Source organism: Anomaloglossus baeobatrachus, chromosome 4, assembly GCF_048569485.1.
Source record: "Anomaloglossus baeobatrachus isolate aAnoBae1 chromosome 4, aAnoBae1.hap1, whole genome shotgun sequence".
NCBI classification, from domain to species: domain Eukaryota; kingdom Metazoa; phylum Chordata; class Amphibia; order Anura; family Aromobatidae; genus Anomaloglossus; species Anomaloglossus baeobatrachus.
In genome coordinates this window covers 66,592,280-66,609,966 of record NC_134356.1, presented here as the reverse complement: position 1 = coordinate 66,609,966, position 17,687 = coordinate 66,592,280, and the positions used below count along the sequence as shown (strand labels likewise).

Genomic DNA, 17,687 nt, shown 5'->3' with positions numbered 1-17,687 from the left:
ACGGCTATCATTCTTATGGCCTGAATTTCCAGTTTGGGGTGGGGGGCACTAAATAAACTAAGTGTCATATACTTGTACTGCTAAAATGAGTCTGGATCAGGTCCTTGTTTTCTTCTGCTCATCTCTTTCATCATATAAAGGAACTTGTTCTGTGTGTTCTGGCCCCGCAGACACTGCACAGCGCAGGTGTGGGGGCATAATCTGTGCAGCAAGTACAAATGGAGCAGTGTTTAATGAGCGCCACACCCAGTGACAACAGACAGGAGTGTGGAGCAGAGCTGGGGGAAGGAGACATGCTGTTATTTTATCAACTGTAGTCAAGAAAGGTTGTACAAACACCTTGTCAGTTATGTGGTGTCAGCAAATGGGCAGCCCAATATGCTGCCTGGGGGCACAGTGCGGCTACAGTACCACCTTGTGTAGTTAATTGTATAGTATGGTCACAAATATTAAAAATGTTCCTCCTAATTCTTGAGTTTTACTTTTTTTTTTTTTTTTAAAGATAAAAATTCTATTTCTTTTCTGTTTGGAGAAAGCTGGGTGTTTTCATTGTCATCGACACCCAACTTTCCTGAATATACAAATATATTTTGACATCGGGTCAAAAACTTCCTGCTATGGTATCACTATGCAGATTTGCCAATTAGAAAGTAGGATAACTTGCCACAACTTTACTTTGTCCTTTCATTTTGGAACTATCTTTTGAAATGGCTGCTTCCAGAGAACAATAGTTGTTAGTCAACTCAGGCTATGTGCGCACGCTGCAGATTTGCCGAGGATTTGCTGCAGAAAATGTGTCTAACATTTCTGCAGTCATTCCCCAGCAAAACCTGTGGGTATAAAAAAAAAAATGCTGTGCGCACACTGCATTTTTTTTTTATACCCGCGGAATTTCCACTGCAGAATTAATGTGCATGTCACTTCTTTTCTGCAGGTACCTGTTGTTTTTGCCATAGATAATGGTAAAAAACCGCAGGGATCAACCCGCAGAAAAACTGTGGCAACAACGCTGCAAAAACGCGGCTGCAGTTTTACCACGGGTGCGGTATTCTGCCAGAGGGTGCGGTTTTTCTTAAGAAAAGTCAATTTTCTAGTGCGCACATAGCCTAAAACAGTACAGATTAAAAAGAAAGAAAAGGCGGCTGTACATGTATGATCACAGAAGAGCTATTCGTAGTGATCTCCCCTGCTCATGAGTTCTCAACAAGGAGTGGAAGATAGTGATAAGCGAGCACTACCATGCTTGGGTGCTCGGTATCTGTAACAATTCACGATGAGCGAGCACTACCATGCTGTGGTGCTTGGTACTCGTAACGGTTAGTGATGAGCGAGCACGACCATGCTCGAGGCTCGGTACTCGAAGCGGTTAGTGATGAGCGAGAACTGTCATGCTCGGTACTCGTAAAGGTTAGTGATGAGCGAGCACTACCATGCTCGGGTTCTCGGCCCTAGTAAGTGTTAGTGATGTGCGAGCACTACCATGTTCGATACTGATACTGAGCAGTTGGATGCTCAGATGGGCTCAACTCGTGAACGGAGTACAATAGAAGTCAATGGCAAGATCTTCCAGAAAAACGCTTGAGTTCCCCATTGACTTCCATTATACTCGTACATGAGTCGCATATGTCCGAGCGTCCAACTGCTTGTGAGGAGTACCGAGCACCCAAGCTTGCTCTTCGCTAGTGAAGAATAAGCAGCGGCAAGACCCCATTTATTTTTGAGAAGTAAACACATAAGCTATCAAGTGAATTATTGCTCTTTGATGTTAAAAAGGTTGTCCAGGATTAGGAAAACATGGCTGCTTATCCTTCAGAACCAGCGCCACCTCTAACCATGGGCTGTGTCTAGTATTGCAACTCAGTCTCATTAATGAATGCATAAATGTATCTTAGCTGAAATATGCACAATTCATGGTCAGGGGTACTGCTTTTTATGAAAATGATCTGTATTTCTAATACTGGACAACACCTTTAAAGAGGTGCATCCAATGTTGCTCATTTTCTTACCACCCGAAGTGGAGATGAAGCAGAGATATCCACAGAAGTATTTACCGCTGCAGATATTGTTGTGAAAAAGAGTCATTGCATTGCAAATGGTGAAATACACACCCAGATTTATGACTAAGAAGCTCAGTCTTACCGATATAAATTGTCCCGTTACTCCCGCACATGAGGAGTTGTCTTTCAGATATGTTCAGACACAGTTTACATGTCAAAACTATTGATTGTCAGGAGGCGTTTTACTCATGCCTGCTCAATTCTCCGACAGATCGAGGGGCCTTTAAGGCTATGTGCACAGAATTTTTTTGAGGAGTGTTTTCTGGATCGGGTCTACTCAAAAAAATAGCCTGAAAAGGTCACATAAACTCTAAAGATTATTTTCCCATTCATTTCTATAATAAAACCACTTTGACGTTGAAATGTTCAATCTCTTTATGTAAGGCCACCATACACTAATGTCGGCTGAACCTCCCAATATCGACAAATTCAGCCAACAGTCTAATGTGCATAGGGGCGCCGGCCGACTGCTGGTCAGGGTGAGACATCGATCGCACACGTCCAACTTCAAATTGCCAATCGTATTGATCTCCTGAAGATTAGCCGCCGGCCGGCGAGTCAGTGGGCGGCTTCCTCATAGAGAAGCACTCAGACAAACGAGCACCTCTGTGTATGGGAGGGCTGGCCAAGATGGCTGTGGACTGAAGTATCGTTCAGCTGACAACCATTTAATAGGTATGGCCATCTTAAGCCTTAGGGTATGTGCGCACGTTGCTTTTTACCTGCTTTTTTGCTGCTTTTTCTTCTGCGCTGTTTAATGGATGTGCTCTTCTATTCAAGCAAAGTCTATGGGAATTTGGGTTTCTTGTTCACACTATGTTGTTCAAAATGCTGCCTTTTTGTGGCAGAACTTTGGTCAAAAACTCAGCTTTGCAGTGCAAAACCCAAATGGCAAAAACAATTGACATGTTGCTTCTTTGAAAAGCTGAGTTTTTGACCAAAGTTCTGCCACAAAAAGGCAGCATTTTGAACAACATAGTGTGAACAAGAAACCCAAATTCCCATAGACTTTGCTTGAATAGAAGAACACATCCATTTTGGCATTAAACAGCGCAGAAGAAAAAGCAGCAAAAAAGCAGGTAAAAAGCAGGTAAAAAGCAACGTGCGCACATACCCTTAGGGTATGCGCCCACGATCACGATGAGTATTTGGTGACATTTTTACCTCATAATTTGTTGTCTAAACCAGGAGTGGGTAAAAAAAAAATTCAGAACTAGTGCCCGTGTCCACTCCTGGTTTTGGCTATAAACACTGAGGTAAAAAACTCACCAAATACTCAACGTGTGCACGTGGCCTTAATGTTCTGTACTGATATCGTACAATGAAGGCCACGTGCATTCGTTGAGTATTTGGTGAGATTTCTACCACAGTTTTTATAGCCAAAAACAGGAGTGAGTAACAATTGCAGAAGTGGTGCCCGTGTTTCGATTCTACTGTTCTTCTCCTGGTTTTGGCTACAAATACTGAGGTAAAAAAACTCACCAAATACTCAATGTGTGACTGTGGCCTTGATTGTACTATATCAGTACTGAAGTATAAGGCCATGTGTACTTGTTGAGTATTTGGTGAGTTTTTACTTCAATATTTGTCGTCAAAACCAGGAGTGGACACGGGCACCACTTCTGCATTTTTTTTTTTAACCCACTCTAGGTTTTGGCTACAAATACTGAGGTAAAAAACTCACCAAATAATCAACGATATAGTGATACAGTATATATAGATATAGTGCAACAAAGGCTACGTGCACACCTTGAGTATTTGGTGAGTTTTTACCTCAATATTTGTCATCAAAACCAGGAGTGGATATGGGCACCACTTCTGCATTTTTTTGCCCACTCTTGGTTTTGGCCACAAATAGGTAAACATTTCACCAAATACTCAACGTGTACACGTGGCCTCGGTTGCACAATACCTATATATACTGTATCACTAGATCATTGAGTATTTAGTGAGTTTGGTGCTGAAGTATTAGGCCATGTGCCCACGTTGAGTATTTGGTGAGTTTTTACCTCAATGTTTGTAGCCAATTCTAGGAGTGAACCTGGTCTTGGTTTTGGCTACAATTTCTGAGGTAAAAGTCTCACCAAATACTCTACGAGTGCACATGGCCTTGATTGTACTATATCAGCACTGAAGTATTAGGTCACGTGCGCTTGTTGAGTATTTGGTGAGTTTGGTACTGAAGTATTAGGCCATGTGCCCATGTTGAGTATTTGGTGAGTTTTTACCTCAATAATGTAGCCAATACCAGGAGTGAACCCAATCTTGGTTTTGGCTACAAATACTGAGGTAAAAGTCTCACCAAATACTCAACGTCTGAACGTGGCCTTAAGGCCGGATTCATTTCAGTGTATTTTATGGTCCATACATGGATCGTAATGCCTGGATGTCCCATGCGTCTACCGACATGAACTTGACAGCCTCATTGGGGTCTATGTCTGTCTGGGCATTCCTGTGCATGTACAGACTATGTAATACGCTGAACCCAGTCGTTACGTTTGATTGTCCACCATTGCAATCAGTCTTCCCAATCGATCCTGTGATTTTGGAGATGGCTACATGTAACATTGCTGCAGATTGTAACTGTTTCCACTCATGAGATCACAGAACTGTGACACCCTTAAATATTGCAATGAGTGTTATTTTTGCAATGAGGATCACAGTCTGTCTACCCCCCCATGAAGTAGTGAGGGGGGAGGAGGAGGAGGAGGAGGGGAAGGAGGAGGGGTTGCTTCCCCATTTGCAGAGTTGAGGCATGCAACAAGCACAGCACACAGCAGCAGCAGCTCTTGCATTGGAGACAGTGGATGCTGAGTGCTGGATGTGATAAGGATCAGGAGCTCCTCCCCCGGTATAGAGGGACGGTGGAGGCACCGAGCTGCCGGCTCATACACACACGGACACGCACCGGGACGGGCTCTGCGCCTCAGCCACACACGGACAGCTCCGGGACGGGGCTCATCCAGGCACTATTACCGGGAGCTGCCTCACAACTTCTCCTCTCCCTCCCGGCTGCTGTGGTTTCTATTGCTCATTGCTCTGGGACTTGCCCGTGTGGATGTGACAAGAGACCTGGGGAAGAGCAGTGATGAGGAGTCGGGAAGAAGGCGGCGGAGGCTGGAGGAAACCTGGGGTGCCAGGTAAGGACCCCCAAACTGCTCAGCAGACTGAGGACCCCCCAAACTGCTCAGTAGACTGCGGACCCCCTGCTGTGCCGCCTGCCTGTATAGGAAGATGACTGATACAATGTAGCAAACAGCTGACTGCACATTTCCCCTACAGACAGACGGCTGGGAAATTCTGGGGAGCCCCCCCCCCCTCACAGCAGCCCCCCAAAATCATTGTAGGGCGTCACCCCCTGGGTGATGGGGAGGTTGTGCTTTCAGTCATATTAGTGGGGGTTGATACCCCATAAAAAATGGAGGGGTCTGTGATGGAGGGAGGAGGATCCAGGCTGTTTTTTTAATTGCAGGGATGGGGGAAAAAAGTGCAATATATGTAGTGCTTTCTCCATAGACCCCTGTGATTTGTGGGGAGGGGGCACAGATCACTTTAGGGCTATAATTGGGGGGGATCCCTGTGACTTCCAGTCTGCATCTGTTACACTGCAATAAGTAGTGCGGATCATATACCCTGTATTCTAAAGTGCTCTTCTATGGAGGGAGGGTCTGCTCCAAATAGATGCGGTAGAACTGGAAATCAAGCCCTGAAACCTGGTAAGGGGCGATCTATTGGGATGATCCAGTTATTTATGTAGAGACAACCTATTCCAGAGCGTTGTACAGAGCTCACACCAGTCCCCGACAGGCTTCCTCCCTAGCCGTATGATGGGCACCCACATAAATGTGGGGGACCACATACAAACTCCATGGAGATGGGAGGCAGCGCCGCCGACTCTGCTCCTCCACATACATGTCCTGCCAGTATGGATTGGTACCTCCTGTAAGGAAAGGAGGGGGGATCTGGAGAGATTCTGGGGAGAACCTGCTCCAGAGACACTGACGTAGGGAAGCTGACCATTGCCTGAGAATACATACATCTCCATATATTAATACGTTACGGGGGAGATCTGTGAAAATAGCCATTATTTCCATAGAAATGCAGCTGCTGCTGTCTATGGAGAGGATGCCTGTGTCAGTCATACTCCTGGTGTGACGGAGCTGTGTAGACAGGCGCTGTGTAGGGTTGTGTCTCCGGGAGGTGGGGGGCTTGCTTGTATTAGTCCACTGCCCATTGAACTCAGTGGAAAGGGCTATAGAGAGGGGGTAGCCCCGGTGGTGGTGAGGGCTACTATACACTCATTGTGGGCTACCAGCATGCTACACTGGAGGACCCTGTGTGTGTGTGTATACGTATGTATGTGTATATATTATTTATTTTTTTTTTTTTTTGAGATCTGGAAGTCCATCGGTTCTCCAGCATTTTTACTATTATCAGCACAACTTTTTTTTCACTCCCCCCCCCCTTCTCACTGTCAATTTAATGGACAAGCTGCTGCGTAATATCAGATGTTTTATGCCTCTCTCTCTGTATTTAAAACAATCCTTACATTACCCACTGGCAACTTGGCCAAGAGACTTATTTAATCAGCGAATGCCATTAAAATAAGCCAGTCTGGCTGTAATAAACAGTTCCTATGACTTGGCACTTAGGAGAAGGCATCGGATCTGATGCCATCCTTCTATAAAAAGGTAATGAATGTGTGGCCAGAACACAAATTTTGAGAATTAAAGGGTCTGTAAAACATATGGGCAGCGAGTGGTGACCGTCCCTCCATAAAAAGTGCAGCAGCAGCTGATGGATCATTGAGCGCCGCTTTCTGCGCTTTTTCCCTACTTTCCGGCTACAATTCTATATGTAGACGATTATTGGGCAGTGACTGTATAAACCCGATCAGTCGCAGGTTACCGCAGGAATAGCCACTTATTAGAACAGCTGCAGTTGTGCTGCTACCATATAAATGACTATAATACCCTTTTATTTTGTGTGCAGACCTGCAGTCATTATCGAATCCTCCCCATTAGTTCTTTTCAGCACCTATTCTGTGCACGGTGTTTGTAATTTTTTTTTTTTTTTGTTCAGCTTATGGGAATTTTTTGCTCTTTAACCTCAATTATTGCTGAGGAGTGCAATACACAACACCTGTTCTTGTTCTAGATCCCACCGCTGCTCATGAAGTGCGTCTGCCCCTTGCTGGCTTTTACCCTTTCTCATCCCAAATCGCAGGTCTAGTGCCCACTAGTTAGATTGCATGGAGGGAATCGCAGCCCCAGTGCCCACTGGTCACATTGCATGGACTGTATAGCAGCTCCAGTGCCCACTGGTCACATTGCATGGACTGTATAGCAGCTCCAGTGCCCACTGGTCACATTGCATGGACTGTATAGCAGCCCCAGTGCCCACTGGTTAGATTGCATGGACTGTATAGCAGCCCCAGTGCCCACTGGTTAGATTGCATGGACTGTATAGCAGCCCCAGTGCCCACTGGTTAGATTGCATGGACTGTATAGCAGCCCCAGTGCCCACTGGTTAGATTGCATGGACTGTATAGCAGCCCCAGTGCCCACTGGTTAGATTGCATGGACTGTATAGCAGCCCCAGTGCCCACTGGTTAGATTGCATGGACTGTATAGCAGCTCCAGTGCCCACTGGTCACATTGCATGGACTGTATAGCAGCTCCAGTGCCCACTGGTCACATTGCATGGACTGTATAGCAGCTCCAGTGCCCACTGGTTAGATTGCATGGACTGTATAGCAGCCCCAGTGCCCACTGGTTAGATTGCATGGAGGGAATCGCAGCCCCAGTGCCCACTGGTTAGATTGCATGGACTGTATAGCAGCTCCAGTGCCCACTGGTTAGATTGCATGGACTGTATAGCAGCCCCAGTGCCCACTGGTTAGATTGCATAGACTGTATAGCAGCTCCAGTGCCCACTGGTTAGATTGCATGGACTGTATAGCAGCTCCAGTGCCAACTGGTTAGATTGCATGGACTGTATAGCAGCTCCAGTGCCCACTGCTTAGATTGCATGGACTGTATAGCAGCTCCAGTGCCCACTGCTTAGATTGCATGGACTGTATAGCAGCTCCAGTGCCCACTGGTTAGATTGCATGGACTGTATAGCAGCTCCAGTGCCCACTGCTTAGATTGCATGGACTGTATAGCAGCTCCAGTGCCCACTGCTTAGATTGCATGGACTGTATAGCAGCTCCAGTGCCCACTGGTTAGATTGCATGGACTGTATAGCAGCTCCAGTGCCCACTGGTTAGATTGCATGGACTGTATAGCAGCTCCAGTGCCCACTGGTTAGATTGCATGGACTGTATAGCAGCTCCAGTGCCCACTGGTCACATTGCATGGACTGTATAGCAGCTCCAGTGCCCACTGGTCACATTGCATGGACTGTATAGCAGCTCCAGTGCCCACTGGTCACATTGCATGGACTGTATAGCAGCTCCAGTGCCCACTGGTCACATTGCATGGACTGTATAGCAGCTCCAGTGCCCACTGGTTAGATTGCACGGATGCAATTACAGCCCCAGTGCCCACTGGCTAGATTGCATGGATGCAATCGCACCACTAGTGCCCACTGATCAGTGCATTTACGGAATTTCAGCCCCACTGCCCACTGGTCACATTGCACAGATATAATTGCAGCCCCACTGGTCACATTGCCCTGACACCTATTGTGCCCTCGTCATTCCCAGTTGCAGTAAAGTAACTTATCTGTATATGAACAGATTGCAGCGTTGGCTGGGCACACTGGCCGCGCCGGGGCAGGGGTCACACCTTTTTGTGTATGTACACAATGCCATACATCGTCTCTGGGCATGGTGTCACCATTCCTCTTGGTTTTTAATGAATGTCTGGCTCAGCTGCAGACCTGGCAATCCTCTCCACCTATCGCCCAATCTCTTGCGCTCGTCCTAGGAAATTAGATGCTGAGGCTCAGGCTCGCTGTGTCTTCCAGCCATGCCAGGCAGCGAAGGCTGGAGCTTTCATTACTCCTTTTTTGATAATATTTGGCCGTGTTGTGTACATAGATGTTTACTGAATACAATGCAGAAGAGAACTGCGGAGCACAGCAAGTATTGATTTCACTAGATCTTTCCCCCCTCCACCCCTAAATTAACCACACAGATTTAACACTTAAGGTGCTTTACACCAAGCGGATCCAAGTGCCATAAGCATCCTTAAGCCTTTCTGCTCTTTTTTTTGCTGCAATTGGGATTCCCTATTAAATGGACATTTTTAAAGAATAATCCTTTATTTAGGGCGGGCGTTGATTGAGCCCCTGACACAAATTGTGTCTCCCAGCAGATAACGAGGGTCCATACACCATTCTTCTTGTGCTCCGCAGCAGTAAAAGTCAGACTGTATTAGAGAGGCGAGCTAATCGGGACATGCCAATTGTATCCTCTGTCTGCCAAGAGAATACAGCAAAGAGGATTATTCGCAGTGAAAAGCCGGAGGAATATAGGTCCTTGTCCATATGTGTTAATGCACTATCGCTGTAATACCAGTCCTCATCCCCCCAATACTATAAACTATAGGGATAATGTAGGAATGGGATTTTTATAGAAAGCTCCGCATTGTCACATCAGAAGGAAAGAAGCCGGAGATGAGTGGGGAGACGCGGCCGGCGATGGAGATCCTCTTAACACTTGTTGTGTCGGTGTAAACCATAGCATATGTGAGGCGTAATCCGCTGAGTATATATAGTCCCTTTTTTAACTGGATTGGGATTTCATGGTTAATTCACTATACACTGGAGATCACCGCCATAAACTATAGGTATATATAGATGTCTGTGAACGGCTGCTGCATTCATGGCTGCCAGTGTGTAGCCTCTTGCTCTTTGAAGCTGTGAATTTTTTTTTTTGCCTCCGTCATACACTTTCATGATCTGCGGGTGTTTTTTTTTTTTTTCTTCGTCTTTTTCTTTCGCCTCTGTTCGTGATGCCAGAATGCAGTCAGCAGCACAGTATGGAGACTCTCATAAAATGAAGCATGATTATGTAGGTAATTGAACAGTATGCACAGCCCTAATGTACTGCTATAATGGACGACAGGAGCGACTCTCTACAATGCAGATGTGCAGGAACTATAATATATTTTATGCGTGTATATGTATGCGAGTATATGTATGCGGCGTGGATATGTATGTGTGCATAAGTATGTGTGTGTATGTATGTGTGTGTGTGTACGTACATGTATGTATATTCTATATGTATGTATATTCTATATATATATATATATATATATATATATATATATATATATATATATATATATATATAACATAAGAAATTATATATTTTTTTATATAATTTTTATTCTTTTATATATAAATATATAAAATAAAAATTATATAAAAAATAAGAAAATATATATTATTTAAAAAAAAAAAAAAAATATATATATATATATATATATATATATATATATATATATATATATATATATATATATATATATATATATATATATATATATATATATATATATATATATATATATATATATAATATTGCATTTCCTTGGACATATGACATAGACGGGAGATGTTTTTATGTTTCCTGGTTTCTCTTGTGTTCATTCCATGTTCTATATTATTATCCTTTGTTATATGTCCATAGCCAATTTTTCTCCCCATCCGTCTCAGTGCCCCCTTTTTTTTTTTTATCTGCGCTCCTGTCTTTACAGCCGTACAATCAATGACAAATCCGCTGTATTATCATTATCATCACTTGTATGTTCCCGTATATTACTGAGTGCCTTGCTGTATTGTATTGTTACCGAAGACGTGCATTGAAAAGGGACCTGCTTGATTTATTCCGAGCTGTCATTTAGGTATTATGCCTAGCCAGTAATGGCATATTTTCTAACACTAAAATGTGCCTGGATGCGTTCTATTGCTCGGAATGACATTTGCAGATGATTTATCCAATAGCCTTTTGTCGAATCGGTAGTTTTCTTGTGGATTATTTTTTTTTTTTTTTTTTAATTTTATATTTTTTTTTTCCTCCTTTTTGTGGGTATGTTTGTATTATGAGCTGTCACTTGTTTGCCATTACCTTAGTTTTTTCTTTTGGCTGCCATCTTGGATGATAACAGAAAGAAACAGCTCCTGAATGTTATACTCTTATAGGTTTCAACCCTCTTTTGACCCACAGTCGCATAACTAGGGATTATTGTCCACTTTTATTAGTACTTTAATAGAGATCTGCTTCTGAAATACTGGACATTATTAATTACTAGTAGATGTATTTCATTTATCACCCCCTCCCAAAGTTTTTCCTTGTAAACTCTGCTCATGATTGGGGCAGCATGCATTTTCTCTAATGGCCACTAGAGGCAGCATAGAGTCGCTGAACAGGTGGGCAGCAGCCTTGTCGGATCTGTATATACTGTATATAATATATAGTAGATTTTCCAAATTCTTCATGCTCATTTAACCCATTTTTATCATTTTAATGTACGGGATGCCGGTGGCCCACATGAGAAGCATTAAACCTGCAATAATTTTTTTGGATTCTGCCTTGCAATCCTTATTATATTTGCAAGTGATCACACACACACAACCCTTTTTTTATTTTTTTAATCATTTATGAGAATAAACGTCGGGCGCTGTAAAACTGTAGCCGTTTGACCATTTTAAAAGCAGATGTTTGTTGAGAGCCGAACGTAAATGAGAGGAGAGGAATCCCATAAAATGTGCATTTGATAGGGAACGCTGATTTCACTCTTTTTATTCCTCTAGAAGTGTCGGGTTCACGTTGTATATGTTGGTATCTAATGTCGGTAAATTTACCGACCTGTTATAAAATGGATTGCATTTCTGTAATATAACAAGGAACATACAATGGTATCACAGTGAAGGCAGGAGGGGCTGCCGCTGATTTGGGTGTTCGCTAGAAGGTGTTGAATTTGCCACAACACTCTGTGCAAATGTGTCGATTTAGTACAAATTGATCCTTCCTGTTTCCCTGAGGGTAGGGACTCCCCTATCAGACCAAAAGGTATGGATGTCATAAATGACAGATGGGCCGGTTTGTTAGGTGGTCTCGCACTGACGTGACATCTGCAACTGTTTGATGATAAAGTCCTACGGTTAAAGACCCTTTTCCGGAAAATCGTTCCTTAAGGTAAATGTTATGAGAAATTCACTCTGTTAAAATTCCTCACATTTATATGGTCTTAATGAGAAACATGTTGACACGTTTTTATCGCCGTTTCTATGTTTTGCCTGTAGGAAAGAACTTTAATTGTGCGAACGTAAATATCTTTTGCAATATTTCACTTTTTTTGGGTGGGGGGGGGGGGCATTGATGTTGTCAGTAAGAAAAATAAGATTTTATTTGTGGATTTATCGAAGGGTTTTAGACGTAGCATGTGAATGAACTACATGTTCTGGTAGGTCCCCATTGGCCTCAACACCTCCTTTATTGACTCTCAAACTTTGAAAGTCACTTTTGATTATTAAAGACCATATGAGTCTTTTTATAGAGTTTTATGAAGTAGACCCTTCAATTTTTTTTTTGATTATTTGGAGAGCTTGTGCACATACCCCGATTAGTGTTTTTCTCCATATTTTTTCTCTTTGAGTTTTCAGCCTTCAATAGCTGCCAATCAAATCAGTCTTCAGCTGTCAACTATTCCCCCTCCCACCCAATACAGACGTACTATCCATACATCCGAACATGCTTAAGTTCTCATTGTTTGGCCAATAGCCATTTCTCCCGACTTTCTCATCCTTATGAATAATTGACAGTGTTCCTCTATCCTTTAAGGTAACATCAGTGTAAAGACCACAATGCACAAAACTAATATTGACCGATGTCAATGGATTTGGCCTACAGTCTACTCTGTAAGAGGGCTCCCAACAGATGGTTGTCGGGAGAGTTAAAAGATGAAGCATGCCCGATTCCGGACTGTCAATACATTTCCTCTTTTGAGTTAAGTGGCCACCAGAAAAGGTGGCTCGATTGTAGAGAACACAGGAGGGTTCAGCAGAGCCAGCAGTAATATGTATGGGAGAGCCGAGTGATATCGTGGTCGGCCAAACGATGGGTCAGCCAATTTATGGGGAAGCTTAAGGTAGTTGCAGACTGATTTGTTATGAAACCAGCCTTTATTAACTGGAAAAGAGGATTAGTTATACTTCCAACTACAAAATATTCGTTAGGCCCCCATTAATAATACTCCACCTTGCAACTGGTTTCGCTTATAAAGGCGTCTTAATTCGCAGCCAGATATCTCTGGTGGTGGCTCATCTCCCCATAAAGGATTGTTGACTTGCCTGTTCTTTATTTTCCCAATATCATCTAACTGGGGAAGGTCAAGTAGCCCCCATACACTTAAACTGGTTCCACCACATTGGGCAGGTTTAGTGGTCTTTGCTCTGGGAGTTGAGCCTTTTAGGTAGAATCTATATATTTTGTTGCTCCTAACCACCTCCCATGGATGGTCAGACGCACAAAAAGCTTAACCTCTGTCCATAATTTGGACATTAAACCTACATTAGATGGAGGAAAAAAAAATATTTTGGTTTGGGAAGTGTGTACACATCATTCGATGAGTGCTGATCTTTACGTCCTGATTTCAGCAGCTTTGTTTTGGCTTCACTCTTCTTTACCCCCGAGTCTTCCTTTTCTCACATCTACCCCCCTTGTCTGTGTGACCTTCCTCCCCAGCCTATTGAATCCATGTTATGATTGTTTAGTAACAGACCCCATGTACGTACAAGCTGTGACCTGCAATCATACCAGGATCTCCTGCTCTGAGACTCTTCTGTGTGATGCCTTTAGGCGGCCTGTGTGCTCGAAGTGTCAGGTGTAACTAAAAGGCTACTTTAACACTTTGATGAATGCCTGTGAAATCGCAATGACTTATCATTGATATCACGGACTTTCAACGCTTGGATCTTTCAATTTTTTATTTTTGTATATTTGGTTAATGTTTTAGAGATTATAATCTTTGGAAAATGACAGAGCTTTGATAGACTTTACACAGTATTCTTTTTAAGGGTAGGAGAAGGAACTTATCGACAGACGTGTGATGAGATGCCAGTGTAGACCATGTTAAACCTCTTTGTACAAGCAGGAGACGAGAGAGTCTACATTTCTTGACGTGGTTCCTGAGTACAGGATCGGTAAATGTTCTGGTTATTTAGTATGTTTATTGTGCACGGGTTGAAAGAATTGAGCGCTTGGCATTAAACAGTATGGCTTTATCGAACCATGACCTGTCATTGAAAGACCGATCCCACCGAGAAGAAAGGGATGATGAAGACTAGTGAGGGGCAGTGTAATTTGATGACGATTACGGACTAGGAAAATTAAACTCTCTTGCATTATGTTTCTGTGAGTATAATTAGAGGTATTTACGTGAATTGGTTTTCTATACGCAGCGGCTGCAAGGCTTTTGCACCTGAAGCCACGTCTGGCCCCCCCCTCCTCATCCTCCATAACATACGAACATTAGTATTGTATAGAACACCTTGGGAAAAAAAATGAAGTATCTTGAGAGCTGCATGGAACAATCCATTATCTTCCATGAACCCTTTTTGTCTCAGAGCTTGGCGAGTCGTTTCAGCGTTTGAAGAGCAAAATGCTCATTTTGCATTTTCTGCGCCTTGTATCTATTACCTGCTTCTCAACCATGAACCATTAGCCTGTCTGACGGTAACGATGTCTGTATACGTCATCTTTATCTGAACCCCCCCCCCCGATTACCTGAGTTGGGTTGGTGGGAATGTCTTTTACTCTTTGACTCCACGCGAAAAGAGGACCTTTTCGCTTCCACCATGGCTGTGGTGTGTCCCCCTCCTCCCCACAACCACCTCTTTGGCTTGACTGCATTAGTTACCATACACCAAAGAGTGTCTTATTTACAAATGCCGAGCATCCATTTATATACGTTCACGGAGAAATAAGAGACCGTAGCATATTGATCAGGGTCGTGCAGAAGCTGGTCACTGCAAAATAGTGGTCTCTGGGGCTATACAGTGAGAGAGACTTTGTAAGACGTTGCCATAGAAACAGAGCCTTGCTTTGACGCTAGGTGGAGAGCCTGTCAACATATTGGCATCAAAGTGGTTAACCCGTCTTAGACAGAAACACTCCGGTATGCTGCATTACGGCGTGGGGGGGTGAGTATCCGTAAAGAAGCAAGAACATATATTTTTTTTTTTCTCTTATGTTTCTTGCTTGTTTCCTCTCCTCCACCCCCCCCCCCTTCATATATGGGAATTATCGTAAAAGATAAAAGGCTCTGCCAATGTACTAGGTGCACTACGTAGTAATTCGGCCTTGACTATGTGCTCCACTTCTGTATCTTGACTTGCAGACAATGAAGGTTGCATTAATTGTTGCTATCTTGTGATAATTGCAGAACGGTGTGACCCTAAATTGTTTTTTACTTTAGTAAAAAAACAAAATCTGTTTTGGAAAAGGCAAAAGTTTTCGGCCATAAAGTGTCTGGACAAATTTTACGATTTAAGTTTCTACCCTTATTTTTATGGTTTTTTTTTTTTAAATCCGTACTGATCGATACTTGTACTTCCTTCATCGTAGTATTTTTAGAAGGTGTTGGAAGACGTCGGTCGCGGTCAGCGGCTATAACTTTATACGTTCAGGCTGCCAACTGATGATGAAACCGTCAATTGCTGGCTGTTAACTCTTACTACTGTAACCTTTAGTGAGGGCAGAAGCAAAGCTGAAGAAGGACCAAACGCAGTCCTTACGTGTAGTCTACTTGTTGTCCGTTTCTTCAAGTTACATCTTCATCATGACTGACCACCAATATGGAGTGGTGGGTCTTCATTGTGGACTTCATGACTCTGTTTTGGACTTTGAACCCCTTTTTTTTTTTTTTTTTTTTTATTTCTCAGGATAGTCGAACTCATGTACACATGGCTGTAATACCGGTCGTACATGCTTGTAGAGGCTGTCCGACCTGAATCCATAAAAGTCCGCAATTACTATGTGACTGCAGACATGTGAATACTCGCATCACACTGTGAGGATTCACTGGTGTCAGTCGGGATTAGCTGTTATGTGGCCACAAGTATGCAGTATATCTACTAAGCCATTAAGTCATCAGTGTGCAGTTTTACTATCCAGCAATCGCCCCCTCCATTTTTTTTGGAAGTGTGTGTGATTTGCTGCTCCTGCACCTGTGATGCCTCCACTAGTGGGGGTTTAGCTGCATAATACTAGAGTATTAGTTTTTGGTCTGGGCAATGTACAACTGCAGCCCATCTTTGCTGTAAGTAACAATCAGAATCTCACTAGAGGGACACAGCTTCACTCAATACACTTGCACTGAATGAGGCTGCGCCACTCTAGTCACAATGTGGCCAGGAGTGTGTATGTTGCATTCTCGTGGCCACGTAAGAGGTTCTCCAGCATCGGAGAATCTTCAGTGCATGCCACTTGAGGATTCACAAGTCCTGCAGTCATAGTAATTGTGGACTTATGGATTTAGACTGGGCAGCCCCATTTAGGCCTTTGAAAGGAATCTGTCGGGTTATTCATGCTGCCCGAGCCAAAGGAAGTATGAACCAGACTGGCTCTGTTATTGCAGACATGCCTCTTTCAGACAAAACTTTGACCGGGGACTAGGATGAGTAGTCACGGAGGAAGGTCCCCTCCAGTTTTTCAGCACCCTGCTTGGCTAGACTAAGGCTGTGTGCGCACTTTTTTACCTGCTTTTTCAACTGCAGCGTTTTCATGCCAAAATGCTTGCGATATGCTTTTCAAGCAAAGTCAATGGGACATTGAGCTTTCTTATGCGCACTTTGCTGTTCAAAACGCTGCGTTTAATTTGCATAAATGTGGGCAAAAACTCAGCGTTTAAAGAAGCAGCATATCAATTGTTTTTGCCATTTTGGCTGCGTTTCCCATCCATTCAATTTAACACAAAACTGCAGCATTTCTAAAAGCACCGGAAAAGCACTAAAAACTCATGAGAACCGCAAGGTGCGCATAGGCTACTTTCTTTTGTGTTTTACATGCATTTTTAATGACAAAAGCATTGTCCTTTCTGCCAGAGGATGCTTTTTGAACTGCAACTACCTCGACGCAAAGTGCACACATAGCCTTACACACTATGAAGATTGCCCCCTTCAGAGAGGAAGAGAACTTAGTGCCACCTATTGGAAGCAGCAGTCCTAAAATTCAATTTTATAAGTCTTGCCACATAACTTAGGATAAAAACCAAACCTGAATCTCTATTTGCAGACATATGTTTCGGGGGGGGGGTTGCCCCTCCTCAGTGCAAGGCAAGAGACAAACGAGCTGTAACTGTGGCTCTAGAATAGCAGTATGGAGAAAAATCAGCAGGGACCTATTTTTGTGACTAGTCCTCTCATTCCTGTTGCTGTTTGAGTATTTTCTCTGAAACTCTGGAGTTTCACATGGTTGCCATATTGGAACCAGGGTTTGATTTTTATGGCACCCAGTTTGGGGTCCTCAATACTCCCTTAGTAAAAATTAATGTTTAGCAAACTGCAGAGATTGGTTCAGAATTTAAAAATAATGTCTGCATCCAGAAATGGTGGCACACCTGTATTTTGTTCTGTGGCTCGTTGCCGAATATTTGATGGCTTAGTAGACCAAAAACC

At 43.3% G+C, this 17,687-nt stretch overlaps 1 protein-coding gene across 2 annotated transcripts in view; it reads left to right on the top strand.

The window, feature by feature from the left end:
- PCDH1 (protocadherin 1) overlaps nucleotides 1-17,687 on the top strand; it is a 282,450-nt gene that overhangs the window by 31,793 nt on the left and 232,970 nt on the right. Inside the window, exon 1 of one of the 2 annotated variants that reach the window (XM_075344387.1) lies at nucleotides 4,846-5,197. The exons of the other annotated variant lie outside the window; for it this stretch is intronic. Coding sequence (XP_075200502.1) covers nucleotides 5,146-5,197 — 52 coding nt within the window. The 5' untranslated portion in view covers nucleotides 4,846-5,145. Of the gene's footprint in view, nucleotides 1-4,845; nucleotides 5,198-17,687 lie in introns of those variants that run through there. 2 annotated transcript variants of the gene reach the window in all.